This window comes from Bubalus kerabau, chromosome X (genome assembly GCF_029407905.1).
Source record: "Bubalus kerabau isolate K-KA32 ecotype Philippines breed swamp buffalo chromosome X, PCC_UOA_SB_1v2, whole genome shotgun sequence".
NCBI lineage: Eukaryota > Metazoa > Chordata > Mammalia > Artiodactyla > Bovidae > Bubalus > Bubalus kerabau.
This window is the reverse complement of record NC_073647.1, coordinates 67139390-67161093: the sequence shown is the minus strand read 5'-3', so window position 1 is coordinate 67161093 and position 21704 is coordinate 67139390. Positions and strand designations below refer to the sequence as shown.

The window sequence follows — 21704 nt, the reverse complement described above, 5'->3', positions numbered from 1 at the left end:
CACGACTGAAGCGACTTAGCAGCAGCAGCAGCAGAGGAGGCGTCATCCTTTTTCACTGCAGGGCCACGGCGACCAGAAGGCGGCATCCACACCTGTCCCCGCCAGAGCATTCGCTGTCCACCGGCCGAGCACAGGTAACGAAAAAGGGCGCGATTGCCTGTCCCGGAGAGAGGAGGGAAGAGCTCCATCAGGATTGGGCGGCTCTATTGTTTACCAAATCGCGAGGGCTGAAAGGCAGCCGAAGGAGCACTCCCGCGGCCCGGCTGCGCAGAGACAGGAGGTGGGTTCTACTGAATGATGCCAAATGGGTAGGATTTGCCTAGATTGACAGGAGAACGTTTTCAGGGGGATAGTTAGGGGGCGGGAAGCAGGGGGGATCGCAAGCTGTCTGCCTTGAACCCCCTTTGCATCTCCTGATCCCTTCCTGGTGAGGCATATGTGGGTGTGTGTGTCCAACTCCCATTCCCTCTCTCCGTGGCAGACCACCAAAGTCGAATTCGAACTCAATTTCTGTGCGGCTGATTGCGGAGCTGGTAGGACAACGATTTCCCGGAGTGGATTCAGGGGTATGTAATAGAGGGTCACTTTGGCTTGTATTCACAAGGTGGGAGAGGGAATTCTCCGTCTGGCTACTGTGGAGGGAGGGGTCGAGGGAGCGAGATGAGGGATGAAACTCCTTCTAACCCTTCCCTTCCCTGCCCTGCTTTGCCCTCCGCCATGGCCTGAAGACTGAGATCTGCAATCTCGCGTGGACAGAGGTCAACCTACCTCGGAATCCAGCTTTCTAACTCAAGCTCTTGTTGTGAAATAAAGGTGCGCATTTGTTTCCAAGCTCATATAGGAATCTGAGAAATAACGGGGGAAACTTTGAGAAGGGGGTGTGGTTGAGACCTGAAACCGTCAGTTTCATGGAGATCTTATTTGCTACCACAAATCTGTGAGACTTAGACCACTGCTCTCTATTTTGAGAGCCCAATATGGGCTCTAAGCACTATTTCACCTAGAATTCTAAGCCGCTGTTGCCTTCCTTCCTGGAGGATTCTCGGGAGAGCACAGTTGCAGATCTGAAAAGCACCCTGCTAGCACGGGAACACCCATTAACTCCTGAAGATTGTAATTGCCAGTTTCCTGCAGGATATTTTCAGGGCAGTAGCCGAATGGAAAATGTACCCGCAGGGTGTTCAGGAACGTAAAGGAAGCGACCGCAAACTGCTCCATGCAGTCTACTACCTTACTAACCTTTTCCCCCTTTCTTCTCTTTACAGACCCTCCTGAGATACAAGGAAGATGGAGCCCAGGAACGTTGCTTTGGGGATTTCTCCTGCAGATTAGGCTTTTCTAGAAAGGCTGAGCATTTTGTTACATTCATATAGATGATCATTGTCAGTCATGGCCAGCATCATTGCACGTGTGGGTAACAACTGGCAGCAGAATACAGCCTTGCCACCCTGGGCCCATTCCATGTTGAGGTCCCTGAGGGGGAAGGGGAGTCTTGGTCCTTCAAGGGTCAACATGGCAGAAGGAAAGATGAAATTGTTCTCCGGGAGGGTGGTGCCAGCCCAGAAGGAAGAAACCTTTGAAAACTGGCTGATACAAGTCAGTGGGGCCCTGCCAGATTGGAATATGTCTGAATAGGAAAAGCTCAAGCGCTTGATGAAAACCCTGAGGGGCCCCACTTGGGAGGTGATGCGTTTACTGCAGACAGCCAACCCCAACCTCAGTGTGGCAAATTTCTTGTGTGCCATGAAGTTGGTGTTGGGGATTCTGAAAGCAGAGTCACTGCCCATGGCAAATTTTTTAACACCTTGCAGGCACAAGGGGAGAAAGCCTCCCTTTGTGTAATCCGTTTAGAGGTGCAGCTCCAGAACGCTATTCAGGCTGGGATAATAGCTGAGAAAGATGCAAATCAGACACGCCTGCACCAGCTCCTTTTAGGGGCTGAGCTGAATGGGGACCTGTTCTTCAGGCTGAAGAATCTTCTCAGGATGTATGCAAATGAGCAGGAGTGTCTCCCCAATTTCCTGGAGTTAATCAGGACGATAAGGGAGGAAGAGGATTGGAATGACACTTCTATGAAACGGAAGCGGCCCAAAAGATCTGAGCTAATCATGGAGACAGCAGTAAGCCCTGTGGCATTTCAGGGCCCCCAGGCAATAGCCATCAGCACTGCTGATTGCGATGTGATAGAAGTAGATGATACCCTTAATGACTCACATGAGGATGTGATCATGGTGGAGTCTCAGAACCCTCCACTTACATCCATAGGTGCCCCTCCCCTCAGGGTCAGGGCCAGACTTCAGGATCAAATACTGGTCATTGATTCCCTAAACAGTTCTCAGGCTCAATCTCCTTCTACCAGTGGTGGTTCTGCATATAACAATGATGGTCCTGGGGATATACGTAGAACCAGGAAGAGAAAATATACTATCCACTGTTCATACTGTGGTGAGGAGGGCCACTCAAAGGAAACCAGTGATAGTAAGAGCAACAAGGCCCAGGTGTTTTGAGAATCTGATCATCACCCTGCAAAAGCTGACACATACAGAGGAGACATCAAAAGATATCCCAGGCAAGCACAGTGGCCTCTCTGAGCCACAGTAATGTGCTAGACCCAGCCCTAAGTGAACCCTTAACTGTATTCAGAGACTGCTGATGGGGAAAACTAGGGTAGGCTGGGGGAGGCTTCTATGTGCGTGAATTAATCCACAAAGTGGCTTTCTTTGGGGAAGAAGAGATTGTAGATACCAGCAAAATGAAGAAGACAGCCTGACCTCTGTCCCTGCTTCTCCCTCCATCTGCCTAAGGGTCTATGTGTGTGTCTATTTCCTTGATGATTGTGTTCCTTTTGTGAAAGGAGTACAAGTTATTGTTAAACTTTCAGAGACCGAAAGAAACTACAAAAACTGAAGTGCAAATTACCTGAAACTCCCCACCCTTGCATAACCATTGTCAGTCCTTGGATGAATGGGTTTCTAGATATCTCCCTATTCCTGTGTACCAAGATAGATATTATATACAGATAAAAGTGATCAAATATAAGTGTTATTCTATGCTGTGTATTTTTTCACCAAACAATATATGTTGTGGACTTTTATGTCAATTCATAAGCATCAAGTATGCTTGCTGTCTCTGTGTGAGATTACTTTTAGGAATACAGAAGGAAAATAATAAGAAAACTAAATACAGAAGCTTTTAAATGGGGGGAACTCATACTGTGAAGTGGAGTTTTATCAACCTCATTTACAGATGAGGAAAACGGAAGCTGAAAGGAGCTATCTCCCAGAGTCCCCTATCACAACTGACCTATGGCACTGAACTAAATCTGTGTCCAATGGACTTACCTGGTGGTCCAGTGGCTTAGACTCTGTGCTCCCAATGCAGGGGCCCTGGGTTTCAATTCCTGGTCAGGGAACTATATCCCATATGCCACAACGAAGAGTTCACATGCCTCAACTAAAAGATCCTGTGTGCTGCAACTAAGACCTTGCACAACCAAATAAATAAATACATACATTTTAAAAATAATGCCCCAGTGCTTTCTTAGCTAATACATCTTGAGAAATCTGATGACAGACAGGGGAGGGGGCAATAATAGGAAATGGGTATTTCAGGGGCTCCATTCCTGTTCACTTTGGGAAGGGGCGGTGTTCCCTTCCCTGAGCAGATTCCTTAAAGTGCTACCATTAATGCTTCTGAACAACACCCCGTGGCAAAAAGACTACCCTTTGGGTTGACACTACCCTCTGCCTCCCCCTCAACTGCAGACAAAGCAGCTGCTCATGAGAGTTCAGTACCAGGAGACTTGGGATGACCCTGGCTTCACCCTAGCTACATGCTAGGGGACACCAGAAGCTCAAGAACTCCCGGCAAACCTCCCTCTGACCCAAGAAATTGAAATCACTGGGGAAAGATGAAAAACAATCTGGATGCCAGGGCATGAGAAAATACAGGGGACCCCTCCCCCACCACGGGGCAGGATATAGCTCCAATCAGGCCCCCAAAGCCACAGGGGAGCCCAACATTCTCAGACTCTTACAGGCTTATAGTCTCCATCCTATTCTCTAAACCGGCCCTTAGAAGGAATCTGCCCCCTATTTATCCAAGATTAAAATATCACTCCTCTTTCTACTCACCTTTTCTCAATTTTACTCCATAATCACTTGTTGACTGATTTACACAAATTAAGTTTATGCCGTCATAATTTCTCTCTGGGACCAGACAGAGTATAAAGAAAAATAAATAAATGCTACACCAACCAGTGCCCTCCTTTACACTGGAGTTAGCTTGGGGATTCAGTATAGACCACTTCTTTGATAACCTCTAATTCATCCCCCGTTTCTTCCAGCCTCTATCTTCTTCTATGTCATTTAAAGCTGAAATTGTCTTAAGTTTTATTTCTACAAAACAATGCAAATCTGTGAGTTTATTTCATTTCACATGACACTGGCTTTTCTTTTATGCAGGAAGTATGTATTTTCTGTTTGGAAGACATGGGAGACATGGGCATTCAGATCAGACTGAGGGTAATAGCCAAAAGAAAGCTTTTAGATAATTTTTTGTCTGATAGGTTTCAATTAAGATTATGGGTTTTCTTCCTTTCTTTCTCCCTAATCTTTTTTTTAAAATTTAAATTTATTTATTTTAATTAGAGGCTAATTACTTTACAATATTGTATTGGTTTTGCCATACATCAACATGAATCCGCCACGGATGTACACATGTTCCCAATCCTGAACCCCCCTCCAACCTCCCTCCCCATGCTGCGAGATGAAATGAGTCTTTTGTCAGATGTTAGCCTTTGAAATACCTTCTTTTGCTTTATCTCCCTCCTTCTAGATATGATCTTCTCTGACACCCCAGTCTCATAGTTTCCCCTTCTAAGATCTTTTTGATGCCTCTCAGTCTTCTTTGCTGCAACTTCTTTCTCTTCCTGACTGTTCCATAATAATAGTGACAGAAATTAAAATCACCACAACTGTGACTTACTAAAAGCACATTATGTGTCAGGAACTCCTGTTCTAAGCCCTTTAATGGAATATAGCTCTTTAATCTTCATAGAAACCTCAGAGGGTAGCTATTACTATTTCTAATTTACTATTAATATTAATTTAATTACTATTAACTGCCACATATTTCTGGAGAAGGAAATGGCAACCCATTCCTGTATTCTTGCCTGGAGAATCCCATCGACAGAGGAACCTGGCGGACTACAGTCCATGGGGTCACAATGAGTTGGACACAACTGAGCAACTGAGCATGCAATGCACACCACATATTTCAGATGAGGAAACAAACTGGAAAGGTAGGAAATGACCTAGGATCATGCAGCTAGTTCATGATGAACCGCAGATGACACTCCTGACTGGCTGACTCCAAAGCTTACTCAGGTTAACTCTCAGGCACCGTCCTATATGATGTAGATGCTGTCATCTGTGCATGACACATGAGGAGACTGAGGTCTACACACAGGAAGTGATTAGCCAAACATCATAAGAGTAAGTGGCTTGTGTGTCACACTCAGGGATGGAATCTTTAAGGAACCTTTCTTTGACACAAAAAAAGACTTTTCTACCTTTCTTTCTCTTTCTCTCCAGGTTGCAGCTGCCTGGCAACATCCCCTCCCCCTCCTTCAGTTGTAGTCACATACCATTTCTATGTTTTAAGTGCAAATGGTTGTAAATTTAACATATGCAAGAGGTGAAAGCCACAGAAGTCAGTGGGGAAGAGATGAATTGTTCAATTAGTGGTGCTGGGGGGACTTAATGACCTGATTGGAAAAAAGATCTGTTTACTTTCTACCATGACATTAAATATGAATTCCAGATAAATTTGAGAAATAAATGCAGATTTTATGCATGTGTACACTAATTTTTAATAATATATTGTTGTTATGAAGGGAATGAACAGAATCAAATGTTCAAAAGCAACATTTAAAACTGCAAGAAAATAAATATTTATTAAATCTCTAGACTGCAGAAGACTTTCTATGGTTAGGAATGACGAAAGAAATTATACAGTAAAGGCCAATAACAAAAGATAGCATTGGCAGAAATAAAAGACTAACAGAAAGCTGAGAAATATTATCAACAAATAATAAGACAATAATAATAGCAACTTTTATTGTAGATAGCTAACATTTACTAATTAAGGTCTTACACAGTACCACGCATATTCTAAGAGCTCAACATGGTTTCATTTCATTCTCATAATAAACCCTAAATAAACAGATAGATCCTGATATTATCTCCAGGTTCTAAAACATTCTTATTTAAGAGGGAAAAAAACAGAAAGCATAAAATGCAAATATACACCTTAATAAATTACTGTACAGCAAACCACCACAAAGATCAAGAAATAAAACATTACCGGAACTCCTGAAATCCCTGTGAGCTGCTGTAAAATCACAACCTGTTGACTTTCCCCTAAAGGAAACCACTCTCATGATAGTTATAGCTATTACTTTTATTATTAATTATTATTTTATGGCTTTTCTTTAGAGCTTTGATGCTGGGAGCCAGTGTGAGGAACTCCGCCCGTGGCAAAGGTCATGAGGAAGGAGGCTCGACATACGCAAAGGTGGGATCAAGCCTCAGGAGTCCCCCTGGAAATTCTCGAGCATCTACCCCCAAAACCAGAGTCTGCCTACTTTACTGCTTTGTGCTCTCACCTACACCTCTGACTTTACGGGGGGGGGGCCTGTCCCCCGCCACCATCTCTCTCTGAAAAAGAGTTAACTTACAGCTCCAGTTAATAAAGTTCCTGGGCGTAACAAGAGTGTTTTAGTTCACAAACCCCTCAGATGGCTCTCTAACTTGACTGACATGTTTACCCGGACTCCTACAGCTATGCATACGATTGTTTACAGTCTCCCAACCACGAGAGCTATGGGGTGCTTAAGATATTCAAATAGTATAGAGCCTCTCGGAGAGTTAGAAATTGTCAGAATAGAACTAGTAGAAGATTTCATTGTTGAGCCAATGCTTGCTGCCAAGTTTCCACATCCCCTGTATTGTATCCTTGGAAGTGTATTAATTAATATAGTTGGTATGTAGAAAAAATAAGTAGTGGCCTTGGTGTTAACAACTTTAGACCCTTAAGGTAATAAACTCTTTCCTTTGTTGTAAACCCACTGCACCTTTGCCCTATAGGAATGCAACTTTATCTAACACCTTCGGAGGATGGCGCCAAACTTTAAAATAATTACTCTTAGAGAAAATAAGTCTAATGGTTGACAAACCTTTGTCAGAGTCATAAAATGTTAACAGGCCTTCTGGCCAGAAGATGATGTAAATCATCTAAACCATTTGTATACGATAAGTTTGCAGAAAAAAAAAAAAAAACAACCCTGGTTTCGATAAGGATCAAAGACTGCTGACTTTGCATGATTTCACACCCCCTATTATCCTCTATGTGCAACTTAGGGTATAAAAGCCCCTGTTGAAAATAAAGCTACGGGCCTTGCTCACCGAAGCTTGGTCTCCCCATGTCGTTCTTTCTCTCACCTTCTGGCTGAATTCCCATCTGGAGCGTGGAGGCTCGTCAAGCCTACTAATTTTGCCTGGGCTTCTAAGATCTGACCAGGGAGGCCTTAGTATCTCCTCTCCTTCGGGAGAACGGAAGGACGCCTGCGGCCTACGTAGGTGAACGCAAACTCCTTGTCTCGGAGTTTTATTGGTTTTCCACGTAAACCAAGTTATTCAGCCTCTTTTCTCCACTGAATTTTCTCACTGAGCTATCCCTATTTAACCACTCTTTATATCTCTAATTAATACTTAATTAAGCTATTGCTATTCTAAATCACCTATGCCATCATCCTGAGGGAATCCCTGGATCCAACCGGGGCTGGACCCCGGTACTTTACAACTCAAATATGAATCTCCAACACTGTTTTTTTTTTTAACATTACTTAAACAGAACTAATGATACCAAACTCGAGTCTCCGTGCCCTTCACTTACTCAGCAAGGCCAATCTACCAACACTGGTTGTGATAAAAGTACAGTGTTTATTGCCAGGCACCATGCAAGGAAAACGGGCAGCTCATGCTCAAAGACTGAACTTCCCAGTGGCTTGCAGGGAATGGTTAAAGGCAACACTTGGTACTGGTAAGGCCTCCAGCTCAATGACTTGCTTTTAACTAGTTGGTGGTGAAGTAATAATGTGATGTTTTGGGAATCTTAATCATCAACCTTCCTCATTTCTTAATGTGCCCCTAAGACTCTTTAACCTTGAGCTACTATAGACTTTAACATGTAATATTTAAAGGCCAATTAGCTCTCAGTTCAGTTCAGTTCAGTTCAGTTGCTCAGTCGTGTCCAACTCTTTGCGACCCCACGAATCGCAGCATGCCAGGCCTCCCTGTCCATCACCAACTCCCAGAGTTCACTCAAACTCACATCCATCGAGTCAGTGATGCCATCCAGCCATCTCATCCTCTGTTGTCCCCTTCTCCTCCTGTCCCCAATCCCTCCCAGCATCAAAGTCTTTTCCAATGACTCAGCTCTTCGCATGAGGTGGCCAAAGTACTGGAGTTTCAGCTTTAGCATCATTCCTTCCAAAGAACACCCAGGACTGACCTCCTTTAGAATGGAGTGGTTGGATCTCCTTGCAGTCCAAGGGACTCTCAAGAGTCTTCTCCAACACCACAGTTCAAAAGCATCAATTCTTCAGCATTCAGCTTTCTAAGAAATCACAAAATTACCTAAACTTTCAAATAGTTTGGGGAGTTGTATCTAAACTTCTTTAATGGAGCTTTTCAAATACACACAAAGGTGTATCGAATGGTATAATGAACCCCCATTTCCCATCACCCAGCTTCAAGAATTATCAACATTTTTGCCTCTTGATTCATCTATAATCCTTCATATTTTAATGGGTTATTTTTACAGCACTTACTAAATATCATATCAAATGGTATGATTCTTCTGTACTCTATCCATGCTTATATTTCCCCTTTTTCCATTCTGAATATTTTTTATTGGGGTAAAATTCATGTAACATAAAATCTCCCATTTTAAGCATACAATCTAGTGGCATTTGGAATACATTTTTTAAAATTTTCTCTTTATTCTCAGTAGATTTTTCCAAAAGTTTACTAGTCTTTTGGACAAATTTGGTTTAGCTGACTTTTCTATTGTTTGTTTTCCACTTCATTGATTTCTACTCTTATCTTTACCAGATGTTCCCTTATACCTTAACTAAATTATTATATTGGACATATGCTGCATATATTTTCAGTCTCTTTTGCAGTCTTCATTTAAAATATACACTCTTTGGCTTTAAATATGCTTTTGAGTATTGTTTGAGGTGTATTCTACAAGCCTGGCTGAAACTCAGATCTTTCATTATCATTCAGTTCTACATGTTTAATTATTCATTTCCAGCAGTTTCAGGTACTTCTCAGGCTGAAGACCAATGGCAGAATGCAGCCTCAAAACAATCACAGGTTTCTGTAGACTTCTAGATCCACAAGTTCCAACCATTTTACCATCACCTTAGCTAAATATCACATCTTGAGGTACTCAACTAAAAAAAAGGATGATCTCACTTGCATTTTCTGGAATGAGAAATTTTTTTGGCTTTTTTGTTTGGCTATCCTACATCCTCCTTTTGTGAAAATGCAACTACCCTCAATAACATATGGATGAAAAAGAAGATAATCAGAAATTTAGTTTCAAGCAGGACATGTTGCTACACTGCACAGACTAAACCATATTCTTGAATCTAGCTTTTGGGAGTTGGGTACTGGCTGGGTGATTGGGCACTGTCTGAGCTCTTTGAGTAGTGATACCGTGATTCCAATATGAATATTGTACTTTGTATAAAAATGGCCAGTCAGGTTCCCTATGGGGGGGTTGGGCAGTTTGATCAAGAGAGGAGGGACATGATTTGCACAGTCTTGAAACCCTGGCTCTTTTTGTTATAAGTTGTATGAATTTGTGCTCTGTGCTTCACCTTCCTCATTGGTAAACTGGAGAAATAACAGGAAGTCCCTCAAAGAGTTGTGGTAAGAATTAAATGTGTGAGCATTTGCAAAGCTTTAAATACTGCCTGATGTTCAAGCTGGTTTTAGAAAAGGCAGAGGAACCAGAGATCAAATTGCCAACATCCGCTGGATCATCGAAAAAGCAAGAGAGTTCCAGAAAAACATCTATTTCTGCTTTATTGACTATGCCAAAGCCTTTGACTGTGTGGATCACAATAAACTGTGGAAAATTCTGAAAGAGATGGGAATACCAGACCACCTGACCTGCCTCTTGAGAAACCTGTATGCAGGTCAGGAAGCAACAGTTAGAACTGGACATGGAACAACAGACTGGTTCCAAATAGGAAAAGGAGTACATCAAGGCTGTATATTGTCACCCTGCTTATTTAACTTATATGCAGAGCACATCATGAGAAATGCTGGACTGGAAGAAACACAAGCTGGAATCAAGATTGCCAGGAGAAATATCAATAACCTCAGATATGCAGATGACACCACCCTTATGGCAGAAAGTGAAGAGGAACTCAAAAGCCTCTTGATGAAAGTGAAAGTGGAGAGTGAAAAAGTTGGCTTAAAGCTCAACATTCAGAAAACAAAGATCATGGTATCTGGTCCCATCATTTCATGCGAAATAGATGGGGAAACAGTGGAAACAGTGTCAGACTTTATTTCTGGGGGGCTCCAAAATCACTGCAGACGGTGACTGCAGCCATGAAATTAAAAGATGCTTACTCCTTGGAAGGAAAGTTATGACCAACCTAGATAGCATACTCAAAAGCAGAGACATTACTTTGCCAACAAAGGTCCATCTAGTCAAGGCTATGGTTTATCCTGTGGTCATGTATGGATGTGAGAGTTGGACTGTGAAGAAGGCTGAGTGCCGAAGAATTGATGCTTTTGAACTGTGGTGTTGGAGAAGACTCTTGAGAGTCCCTTGGACTGCAAGGAGATCCAACCAGTCCATTCTGAAGGAGATCAGCCCTGGGATTTCTTTGGAGGGAATGATGCTAAAGCTGAAACGCCAGTACTTTGGCCACCTCATGCAAAGAGCTGACTCATTGGAAAAGACTCTGATGCTGGGAGGGATTGTGGGCAGGAGGAGAAGGGGACGACAGAGGATGAGATGGCTGGATGGCATCACCAACTCGATGGACGTGAGTCTGAGTGAACTCCGGGAGTTGGTGATGGACAGGGAGGCCTGGCGTGCTGCAATTCATGGGGTTGCGGAGTCGGACACGATAGAGCGACTGAACTGAACTGAACTGAAAGAGTGCCCAGTGCATTTTAAGTACTGTGCCACAGAATACCATTACAACTGCATCAAACGCTTCTCTCCAAACTTTCTAAACAGTCTTGTAGATGGATTACCTAAGCCCTCCCTCTCAGCCTCTTCACAGGGAACTTTATTAAACTCAGTAGCTTTAGGCTCCTTTACCCATGTAGAAAAGGGTGAGAATAAAAATCCTTTAAGAGCTAACCAAATAGTTCCTCTTGGAATAGGAACTGTCTTTGCTTAGGAACACACCTGCAGGGATGCTTGTTTAGCTGGGGAAGGGAGTGAGGACCCAGCTGAGATGGCCTGGATCTAGACGAAGACAGCAGTTTTACTTCTCTGCAGAAGGAACCTGGGGAAATGGGAGCTGCTAAGCCAAGGAAGCCAGGAGCTCAACAGCCAGGCAGAAAGCTGAATGGAAGAGAAGTGTGAGTGAAACTGCCCTGAGATTCATTTGTGTAATTTGCTGATTGGCTAATTTATTGGCTGGCCTTTAAATAAATAATTTGTCTTAACATTGTTCAGTGTAGCATATGTTCAATTAAAATAAAACAGCTTTCAAATACAGAAAGGAACAAAGTAAAAGTGAAAGCTAATCTGATTCCCCACAGTCTGGTCTATGTTCTTCCAGATCTGCTTTTATACAAAAACAAACATATAAAAATCAGGTCATAGCAGGCACTTGGCTCTGAGATTTTCTTTCATGTTGTCTGCTGTGTTGAGATGAACTTCCTACACTCTCCCAAACCATCAGCAAGATCCTGCAACCTGCCTTGTGCTGGCAGGTCTTTGGACTAGATATTTGATTTCTGTCAACAGTTTCTTTCAGTGAAACTATCAGGGAGAAATTACAGTTTTACCTCCCTACATTCATATAATATTAATACAGCCACTGCTCATGGTGCCCTTACTCTGTATCTGGCAGTCCCTTCAGTGTTTTACTTCAATTCTCACATTACTTTCTCACAACAACCCTTTGGAAGTCAGTCCCACTATTATTGCCATGTGGGTTCACAGACAGGATATGAGAGGCCCAAAAGCTAAAAACAGGATCAATAAGAAGGAAAATAAACATGTCAGAGGCAGGACTTTCACCTGCAATGTCTCTTTAAATCCTCGTCATGACGTTATGAGGGAGCTGTCACCACAAAGGAGGCAACTAAGGCTGCAGGGTTTACAGAGATGAAGCCACCGAGAACCTAGCAGTTTTATAACTATATCCCTTCCTGCTGAACTGATGAAAGCAAGCAAGCAAAAAAGCAAAGATTTAAATGAATGGAGATGAGAGAATAACAGATAGGAAGGCCAGGGGTCTCCAAACAGAGGAAATAAGCTGCAAGTGTCAGACATTTTTTCTCTCTCTCTTAAATGGCAGGAGGAAACAAACTAGTGTTATATTTTCCCCCTTCTTTATACAAATTTCAAAAGAGGTTTCTCTTAAAATTCTGTGTTGCCATAATGACACCTGGTTCCACCTGAACTGTTCTCAAACCTTGAGCTAACCAATGCATTTTTCTTATGGAAATGTTTGTCTCTTAAGCTATGTTAATGTACTATGCATTTATCCTAGACTCTGTCTTCAGTTTGGTTCCACCTAAAGGCTCAGAACTGACTTGACAAACCAGTATGTTATACTCATACATTGTTCTCCTAATCTATGTTAATGAAACTGTATATTTGTTTGGAAATCTGCCTTTCTTCAAGATTTATGTCAATCGTTTCATGGTCCGGGATGACTCACCTGATGCCAATGTTATCTCAATGCATGTTGTGGGTGAGGGCCCTGGTGACATTCTCTGAGTTTTGAGACATTTCCTTTCTCTAATTAGCAGACTGCTAGCAGCTATATAATATCCAGCTAAAGACTAGCAGCGGGGCACTCTTTCTGCCCCCTTCTGATGTCTATGTCAGAAGCTTTCTCTATCTCCTTTATACTTTAATAAAACTTTATTACACAAAAGCTCTGAGTGATCAAGCCTCGTCTCTGGCCCCAGATTGAATTCTTCTCCTCCAGAGGCCAAGTATCCTGGCATCTTTTGTGGTTCAGCAGCAACCTTTCAGAGAGACATGCAGCATTCACTGACTGGAAGACTTAATACAGTAAAGACATCAGTTCTCCCCAAAGTGATCTCTAGGTTTAAAACAATTAGTACAAGTAGCTTAGTGGTAAAGAATCTGCCTGCTAATGCAGGAAATGCAGGAGATGTGGGTTCCATCCCTGGGTCATGAAGATCCCCTAGAGAAGGAAATGGAAACCCACTGCAGCATTCTTGCCTGGGAAATCCCACGGACAGAGGAGCCTGGCGGGCTACAGTCCATGGGGTCACAAAGAGTCAGACACGACTTAGTCAATAAACAACAACAACAGTGCACTCACTAGAATATTAAATACCTGTAAAGCATTTACAGGGCTTCCCAGTTGGCTGAGTGGTAAAGAATCCGCCTGCCAATGCAGGAGTCTCAGGAGACGTGGGTTCAATCCCTGAGTTGGGAAGGTCCCCTGGAATAGGAAATGACAACCCACTCCAGTATTCTTGCCTGTCATGGATAGAGGAGTTTAGCAGACTACAGTCCATGGGGTCACAAAGAGTTGGATATGACTGAGTACACACACATATACCCAGGAAGATTTTTCATAGATATAGAGAAGCTTATTCTAAACTTTGTGAGGAAATTAAAAGTAACTATGATAGCTAAAACAATTCTGAAAAAAAAATAAACTGAGAAGAATCACTCTACCTAATGATAAGATTTATTATATAGATATAGCAAATTGAGACAGTGTGATATTAGAGGAATGAGAGACACAGGTCAGAGGAAATAAAGAAAGAACCCAGAAACAGACCAACACAAATATACCCAACTGATTTTTGACAAAGGTGTAAAAAATTTCAATAGAAGAATACCTTTTTTAAAAATGGTGCTTGAACAATGGAAAAAAAAAACCCTTCAACCTGAACCTTGCATAAGATACAAAAATAAACTAAAAAATGAAACATGGACTTAGGTATAAAATATAAAACTTTAAAACTTTTAGTCAGAAAACATGAGGAAAATCTTTGGGACCTCGATCTTGCTGAAAAGATCTAAGAACTAGACACCAAAAACCATAACATACATCACAACAAACTGTAGAAAATTCTTAAAGAGATGGGAATACCAGACCACCTTGCCTGTCTCCTGAGAAACCTGTATGCAGGTCAAGAAGTAACAGTTAGAACTGGACATGGAAAAATGGACTGATTCAAAATTGGGAAATGAGTATATCAAAGCTGTATCCTGTCACCCTGATTATTTAACTTATATGCAGAGTGTATCATGCAAAATGCCAGGCTGGACAAAGCACAAACTTGAATCAAGACTGCCAGGAGAAATATCAATAACCTCAGATATGCAGATGATACCACTTTAATGGCAGAAAGCAAAGAGGAACTAAAGAGCCTCTTGATGAAGGTCAAAGAGGAGAGTGAAAAAGCTGGCTTAAAAGTCAACATTCAAAAAAACTAAGATCGTGGCATCTGGTCCCATCACTTCATGGCAAATAGACAGGGAAAAAATGGAAACAGTGGCAGATTTTACTTTCTTGGGCTCCAAAATCGCTGCCAATGGTGACTGCAGCCATGAAATTACAAGATGTTTGGTCCTCAGAAGAAAAGCTATGAAAACCTAGACAGTGTTCTAAAAAGCAGAGACATCACTCTGCTGACAAATGTCTGAACAGCAAAGCTATAGTTTTTCCAGTAGTCATGTATGTATGTGAGAGTTGGACCATAAAGAAGGCTGAGCACCGAAGAATTGATGCTTTTGAACTGTGGTGCTGGAGAAGACTTTTGAGAGTTCCCTGGACTACAAGGAGATCAAACTAGTTGATCCTAAAGGAAGTCAACCCTGAATATTCCATTGGAAGGACTGAGGTTAAAGCTGAAGCTCCAACACTTTGGCCACCTGATGCAAAGGGCTGACTCACTGGAAAAGAACCTTGATGCTGGGAAAGATTGAGGACAGGAGGAGAAGGGGAAGACAGAGGATAAGATGGTTGGATGTATCATCGACTCAATGGATATGAGTTTGAGCAACCTCTGGGAGACAGTGAAGTACAGGGAAGTCTGGAGTGCTGCAGTCCATGGGGTGGCAAAGAGCTGGACATGACTTAGTTACTGAACAACAAAGGAAAAAAAAATTATTAATTGGATTTCACCAAAATTAAGAATTCTTGTGCTGTAATACAGCCTGTTAAGAGGATGAAAAGACAAGCAACAGATTTGGAGAAAATATCTGCAAAACTTATACCCATCAAATAATTGGTTTCTAGAATATATAACAAATTCTCACAACTCAACAGTAAAAAACAAATGATACAATGAGAAAATGAGCAAAAGACATGAACAGAATCTCACCAAAGAAGACATATGGATGGCCAAGTAGCACATGAAAAGATGTTCAATATCATTACCTAATTAGAGTAATGCAAATAAAAACCACAATAAGCTACAATTATGTACTCATTATAATGGGTAAAATATAAAATAGTAATACCAAATGTTGGCAAAGCTGTGGAAAATAGGATCTTGTATACAATACTGCTAGGAATGTAAAATAGTAAGGCTCTAGGAATCATCCTAGCAGTTTCTTATAAAACTAAACACGCATTTACCATATGACCCCACAAGTAAACTCTTGAGCATCTATCCCAAAGAAATGAGAAGAAGCTGTGGTGTGTATACACAATGCAATATTACTCAGCTATAAAAAAGAACACACTTGAGTCAGTTCTAATGAGGTGAATAAACCTAGAACCTATTATGCAAAGTGAAGTAAGGAAGGAAGAGAAAGACAAATATCATGTATTAATACATATATATATATGAAATCTAGAAATATGGTATGGATAAACCTATCTACAGGGCAGCAATGGAGATGCAGACATAAAGAATAGACTTTTGGACACAGTGAGGGAAAGAGAAGGGGGATGATTTGAGAAAGTAGCATTGAAACATATACATTACCATATGTAAAATAGATAGCCAGTGGGATTTTGCTGTATGATGCAGGGAGCTTAAATCAGGTGCTCTGTGACAACCTAGAGGGGTGGGGTGGGGAGGGAGGTGGGAGAGAGGTTAAAGACAGAGGGGACATATACATAGCTATGGCTGATTCATGTTGATATATGGCAGAAACCATCATAATATTGTAAAGTAACTACCCTCCAATTAAAAATAAAAGATTAAAAAAACCTGTATATGAATAATCAGAGCAGCTTTATTCATAACAGCAAAAGCAGGAAACAACCCAAATGTCCTTCAATTAGCGACTGGATAAATAAACTCTGGTATATCCATCCAGTGGAATACTACTCAGCAATAAAAAGGAACAAACTATTAATATAGCAACTAGGATGGACCTCCAAGGGCATTTCACTCAGTGAAAAAAGTCAATCCCCAAAGGTTACATATTATAGGATTCCATTTATATAAATGCCAAACTATAGAGATTGAGAAGAGATTAACTGTTGCCAGGGTATAAGGATGGAGCTGGGGGCTGAGAATATAAAGGGGTAGCACAAGGGAGCACTTTTGGGATAACTGAAAGTGTTAGTCACTCAGTCCTATTTGACCCTTTGAGACCCCATGACTGTAGCCTGCCAGGTCTGCCATGAAATTCTCCAGGCTGAAGTGGGTCGTCATTCCCTTCTCCAGCGTATCTTCCTGATCCAGGGATCTTACCCGGGTCTCCTACAATGCAGGCAAATTCTTTACTGTCTGAGCCACCAGGGAATAACTGATATAACTGAACAGTTTTATATATTGACTGTGGTGGTGGTTATACAGATCTATACATGGGGTAAAACTGGATAGAGCTACATGCATGCACAAAAAAGAAAGTATGTAAAAAGTGACAACAACCGAATAAGGTCTATAATCTAATTAACAATACTGTACCAATATCAATTTCCTGGACTTGACATTTTACAGTTACATAAAATACCATCATTGGGGAAATCTGATGACAAGCACATGGATCTCTAAGCACTGCTTTTGCAACTTCCTGTGAGGTCATAATTATTTAAAAACAAAAAAGGTTTTTTAAAAAGTTGTTGTGGGATTTCCAAAGTTTCAGAAAGTAGCCTTGGTGACTTTAATTACTAGAATCATTCCATGCTAGCTCCTTTTCATGCATAGCTGGAGTAGTTTAAAACTTTCTCTTCCTTCCTGCAAGTTTTGCAAACATGTTCAAAGGAAGTACACTAGTGCTTCTTTTTAAAAATTCTGACAGCTTTTTTATAATATAGTTTAAAATGTGAGCACAGTAAAAAGAGATCACTACTATTTTCTTGAACCCTAAAGAGTTTCACTTATGTAGGTTACAGATCTACTAATATTTACTATATTCAAAATAAAAACTGAAAATATCTAAAAATATTTATTAATTCATTAAAATAACAATAAATTCACTACATGTTAACATAAACAATACATTTTATTAAAATAACTATTTCCCCCCCCCCAAAAATAATTTAGAAATGTTTTCTTTTTTGAAAAGCTCTGTAATGTTTGCCTTAATATAAGACAGCTAGACTCTTACTTGCTTCATCACTGTGGTATCATTGTGGTTATTTTGGTTGACATATATGAAGAAAATTTAACCTTATGGAGATATGTAGTTGGAAAAAGGAGGCGTTCCCAGGCACTTTGAATGGATTTCAGGTGTCAGGTGTCTCCAGGGTCCTCAGACCACACTTGAAGCATCACTGTGCTGGAGACACATACTGAAATATTTACAAAGGAAATGTTAGGATGTCTGAACTTTGCATTAAAATACTTCAACACACACACACACACACACACACACACACACACACACACATTAATTCTCATTATATGGGGTAGTTATATCCAATAAAATTACCTTGAGTGGTGAACTAGCAAATACTGAGCCACTGCTCCTAGTGGACATACAGGGTGACGTTCCTGCAAACCCCTGGTCACATTCTCATCAACCAATCAACATATAATCTTTTTTTGCCACTTTATTTATTTAAATTGAAGGATAATTGCTTTACAGAATTTTGTGGTTTACTGTCAATCATGAACAAGAATTAGCCATAGGTACATTTGTGTTTCTGTTTAAAGACATCTCATTTTATAGTTCTTAAAATAATGAATTATACATGCACTATTCCTTTATCATACTGAGAAGGGTCTAACATTTTCCTGACCTGAGTAACAAGATCTTAAATTTCTTTGGCTCTCAGCCTCAAAACAATGTTGTTTATTATGCTTTGTAAAGTTTGATTGCCATCTTATGAATCCACAAATTTAGCTAGTTATCCATCTTCTCCATAGTTTCATTGCACACAACAGATAGTATTTTAGTGATTTTGGGATGGTGTCACATATAGGTCAGCAAATTTCCTCTTCCCTTTTCTTGATTTACCTTATTGTTAAATCAAGAAATTGAACTCACAGCCAACATCACCATAACTCATGCCTGAAGGAAACTTATCTAATACATGCATTTTTCTCTGTAAACCACATCACAGTCTTCTTATTATGTCAGCTTCTGAACTCTGTTCACTCCCTTACCTTCATTGAGGGATATGGCATCCCAATTAATGTTTTCTTTTCCACCCTCAAGTTTTTCCATTACCTAAAGTAATTTCAAGTTCCATGTTTTCACTCATGCAGTACCCTGGCCTCTCATTCTCTTGATTTTCTTGTCTGTCTCCAACGACTTTCTTCCATATTCATACCCTGAACTTTGTGATCACCTAGAATTCTTTATCCTTGAAACAGTTTAGTCTACTTCTGTCTCTCCAGCTCATTCTCTCTCTTATTCACACTGCACTAATTCTTCAACCTTATCAAGACCTCCTTGATCCATTCATTTTTCTCCCAGTATGGCTTATCATTTCCTTATTTTTTACTTTATATCTTATAATCAATCACTTTAACCTCTCTGACCAATACTCTCACCAAACCTTGACCTAAGACATCAGCTCTGAATCCACGCAAGGATAGTCTTTTCTCTTTATGCTGTGACTTTAAAATATCAGGCTTCCTAGGTGGCTCAGTGATAAAGACTGCCTGCCAACGCAGGAGACACAGGAGATTCAGGTTCAATTCCTGGGTAGGGAAGATACCTTGGAGGAGGGCATGGCAATCCACTCTAGTATTCTTGCCTGGAGAATCCAATGGACAACGGAGCCTAGCAGGATGCAGTGTGTGTATCCTTAAAGAAAATATCATAGTTATAATGATCAGCGCTCTCTCATTTTTGTGGTTTTCAATCCAATAATGCATGGAAATCCACCAGGCACAAAATCCACAAAATTTTAGTCAGTTTCTGCTCTCACTTCTCAAAACAACTCTTCTAAATCTTCATTACCATCCTCAAGCCCAATAACTATTTCTACTCACAACATTCTCATTAGACAGAACAAACTCTTAGTTAACAGGAAAAATAGAACTAAGGATGGAAATTCTAGTCATTTCCTGGTCTGGGTTAAGTGAATAAGCCAAAGAAAGTGCCACAGTCATCAATGCTTGGGAGATCCATTACTGTCTAACTAACCTTCATATATTCTTTTAATTACAGTAATAAGAAAGCCTGACATTTTTAAACATCCAGAAGAGGGCAGACATCTCTTATTTTAGAGACTAAAGTGCCCCACTACCCTTATGCCTAACATCAGCTCCTCTACTTGAGTTTTGGATCTCATCCCTGCCCTTCTCAAAATCTCACACATCAATGTGAGATAGCCCCTCTCTTCTGTATCTTCAGCTTCCTCCATCTCCTAGATCCCTCCACCAAAACATGCAAACTCTCAAGTATCTACCACCTTAAAAAAAAAAAAAAAAAAAAAAACTGCCCACAATCTTATGAGACTTTCTAGCTGCCATCTGATCTTTTCCTCTCCAAGCTTACTGGAAGTATAACATGCATTTACAATCTTTATTATTTCAATACCCAAGTGAGGTGAAGTGAAAGTTGCTCAGTCATGTCTGACTCTTTGAGACCCCTTGGACTATACAGTCCATGGAATTCTTCAGGCCAGAATACTGGAGTGGGTAGCCATTTCCTTCTCCAGGGAATCTTCCCAACCCAGGGACAGAACCCAGATCTCCCCCATTGCAGGTAGATTTTTACCAGCTGAGCCACAAAGGAAGCCCAAGAATACTGGAGTGGGTATCCTATTCCTCCTCCAGTGATCTTCCTGACCCAGGAATTGAACCAGGATCGCCTGCATTGCAGGCAGATCCTTTACCAACTGAGCTATCAGGGATTCAATGTCCAATGTTCCAGTTATACACTGCTGTTTAATAAACCACCCCAAACACAGGAATGAAAACAATAAGCATTCTATTATTGTCATGATTGGGTGGATGAGAAATTTGAGCAAGTCTTACTGGACAGTTTTCCCGATCCATATGGCATCTACTGGAGTCACCTAGTGATGTCCAGCTGGTGGCTAAGTTGATCTGGTGGAGCCAGGATGGTTTCCTTTATGGCTGGTGCCTTGGTAGAGATTTCTGGAACGCTGGGTGCAGCTAGGCTTCATGCTCTGTCCATGTTGTCTCACAATCTCTCCATGTGGTCTCTCTAACAGGGTGATGAAAGTTCTTAAATGATTGCTCATAGCCCTAAAAGACCAAAGTGAAAGTAGCAAGGTTTCTTATGACCTAACCTTGTAAGTCAAGCAGCATCACTTCTTGCATTCTATTAGTTAAACTTATATACCGAGCTCACCAGATTCAAGACCAGGTGACTAGACAGAGGTATGATTACTGACAGGAACTGTTAACAGGGAACATAGGATGAAGTCTACCACACACTCACACTCCTCAAACTGCAATGTAGCAATGCCCCATGCCACTGAAACTGTGATCCCTGAGGTGAAGACCTCTTAGTTGTTAAATCCAATGCCTGCTTAGTACTTGCTTTGCTTGCTTTTTCTGCTAAACTGGAATCTACTGACCACTAACTCATTCATGAAATTCTCCTCCCCTGTTTTTTGTATACCACCTCTCCTTGTGTGCCTTGAATTTTCTGGCTGTTTCTTAGTCTCCTAAAGTGACTCATTTCTTATGGTTTTCCTTTAACTATTGGGCCTTGTTATCAATCGTTTTCTTACTCTGTTATCTGGTTATATCATCTACACCCATGGACTCATCTATCATTTAGCCACCAGAGATTCTGCATTATACATCTCCATCCCAGCTCTCTCTCCACTAATCCAGACTTATACGTACTCAGACTGAATGTCCCACAGGTTCCTCAAACTTGGCCATGCACTCACAGGGCAGTTCCCCAACAGTTCAAACTAAAAGAACTAAACAGAAATTTTGGCTGCTACTTACTGCAGGGGAAATTGAGTATAGAATCTGAGTTCTGTCAAGCTAACTACCTGCTAAAACAAAAAAATCAATACTCTTCTGAGGGACACAATG

General features: G+C 41.1%; 1 protein-coding gene and 1 long non-coding RNA gene across 3 annotated transcripts in view; one reads left to right on the top strand and one right to left on the bottom strand.

The window, feature by feature from the left end:
- The first annotated feature begins 5 nt into the window (after positions 1 to 5).
- Positions 6 to 3101, top strand: ZCCHC18 (zinc finger CCHC-type containing 18). The gene is given in 6 exon segments (XM_055565663.1): positions 6 to 134; positions 482 to 566; positions 729 to 813; positions 1266 to 1753; positions 1756 to 2501; positions 2503 to 3101. Coding segments are annotated over 3 exon segments (1209 nt in total). The 5' UTR covers positions 6 to 134; positions 482 to 566; positions 729 to 813; positions 1266 to 1389; the 3' UTR covers positions 2602 to 3101.
- Positions 3102 to 13741: 10640 nt separating this feature from the next.
- The window catches only part of LOC129640379 (uncharacterized), a 30645-nt gene continuing 22682 nt past the window's right edge, over positions 13742 to 21704 (bottom strand). The window contains exons 2-6 of one of the 2 annotated variants that reach the window (XR_008708770.1): positions 20664 to 20897; positions 19397 to 19485; positions 17839 to 18022; positions 16263 to 16336; positions 13742 to 13756 (exon numbers count right to left, since the gene is read on the bottom strand). This is a non-coding gene — a long non-coding RNA (uncharacterized LOC129640379). Of the gene's footprint in view, positions 13757 to 16262; positions 16337 to 16497; positions 16989 to 17838; positions 18023 to 19396; positions 19486 to 20663; positions 20898 to 21704 lie in introns of those variants that run through there. The other variant, XR_008708769.1, reaches the window with a different exon arrangement.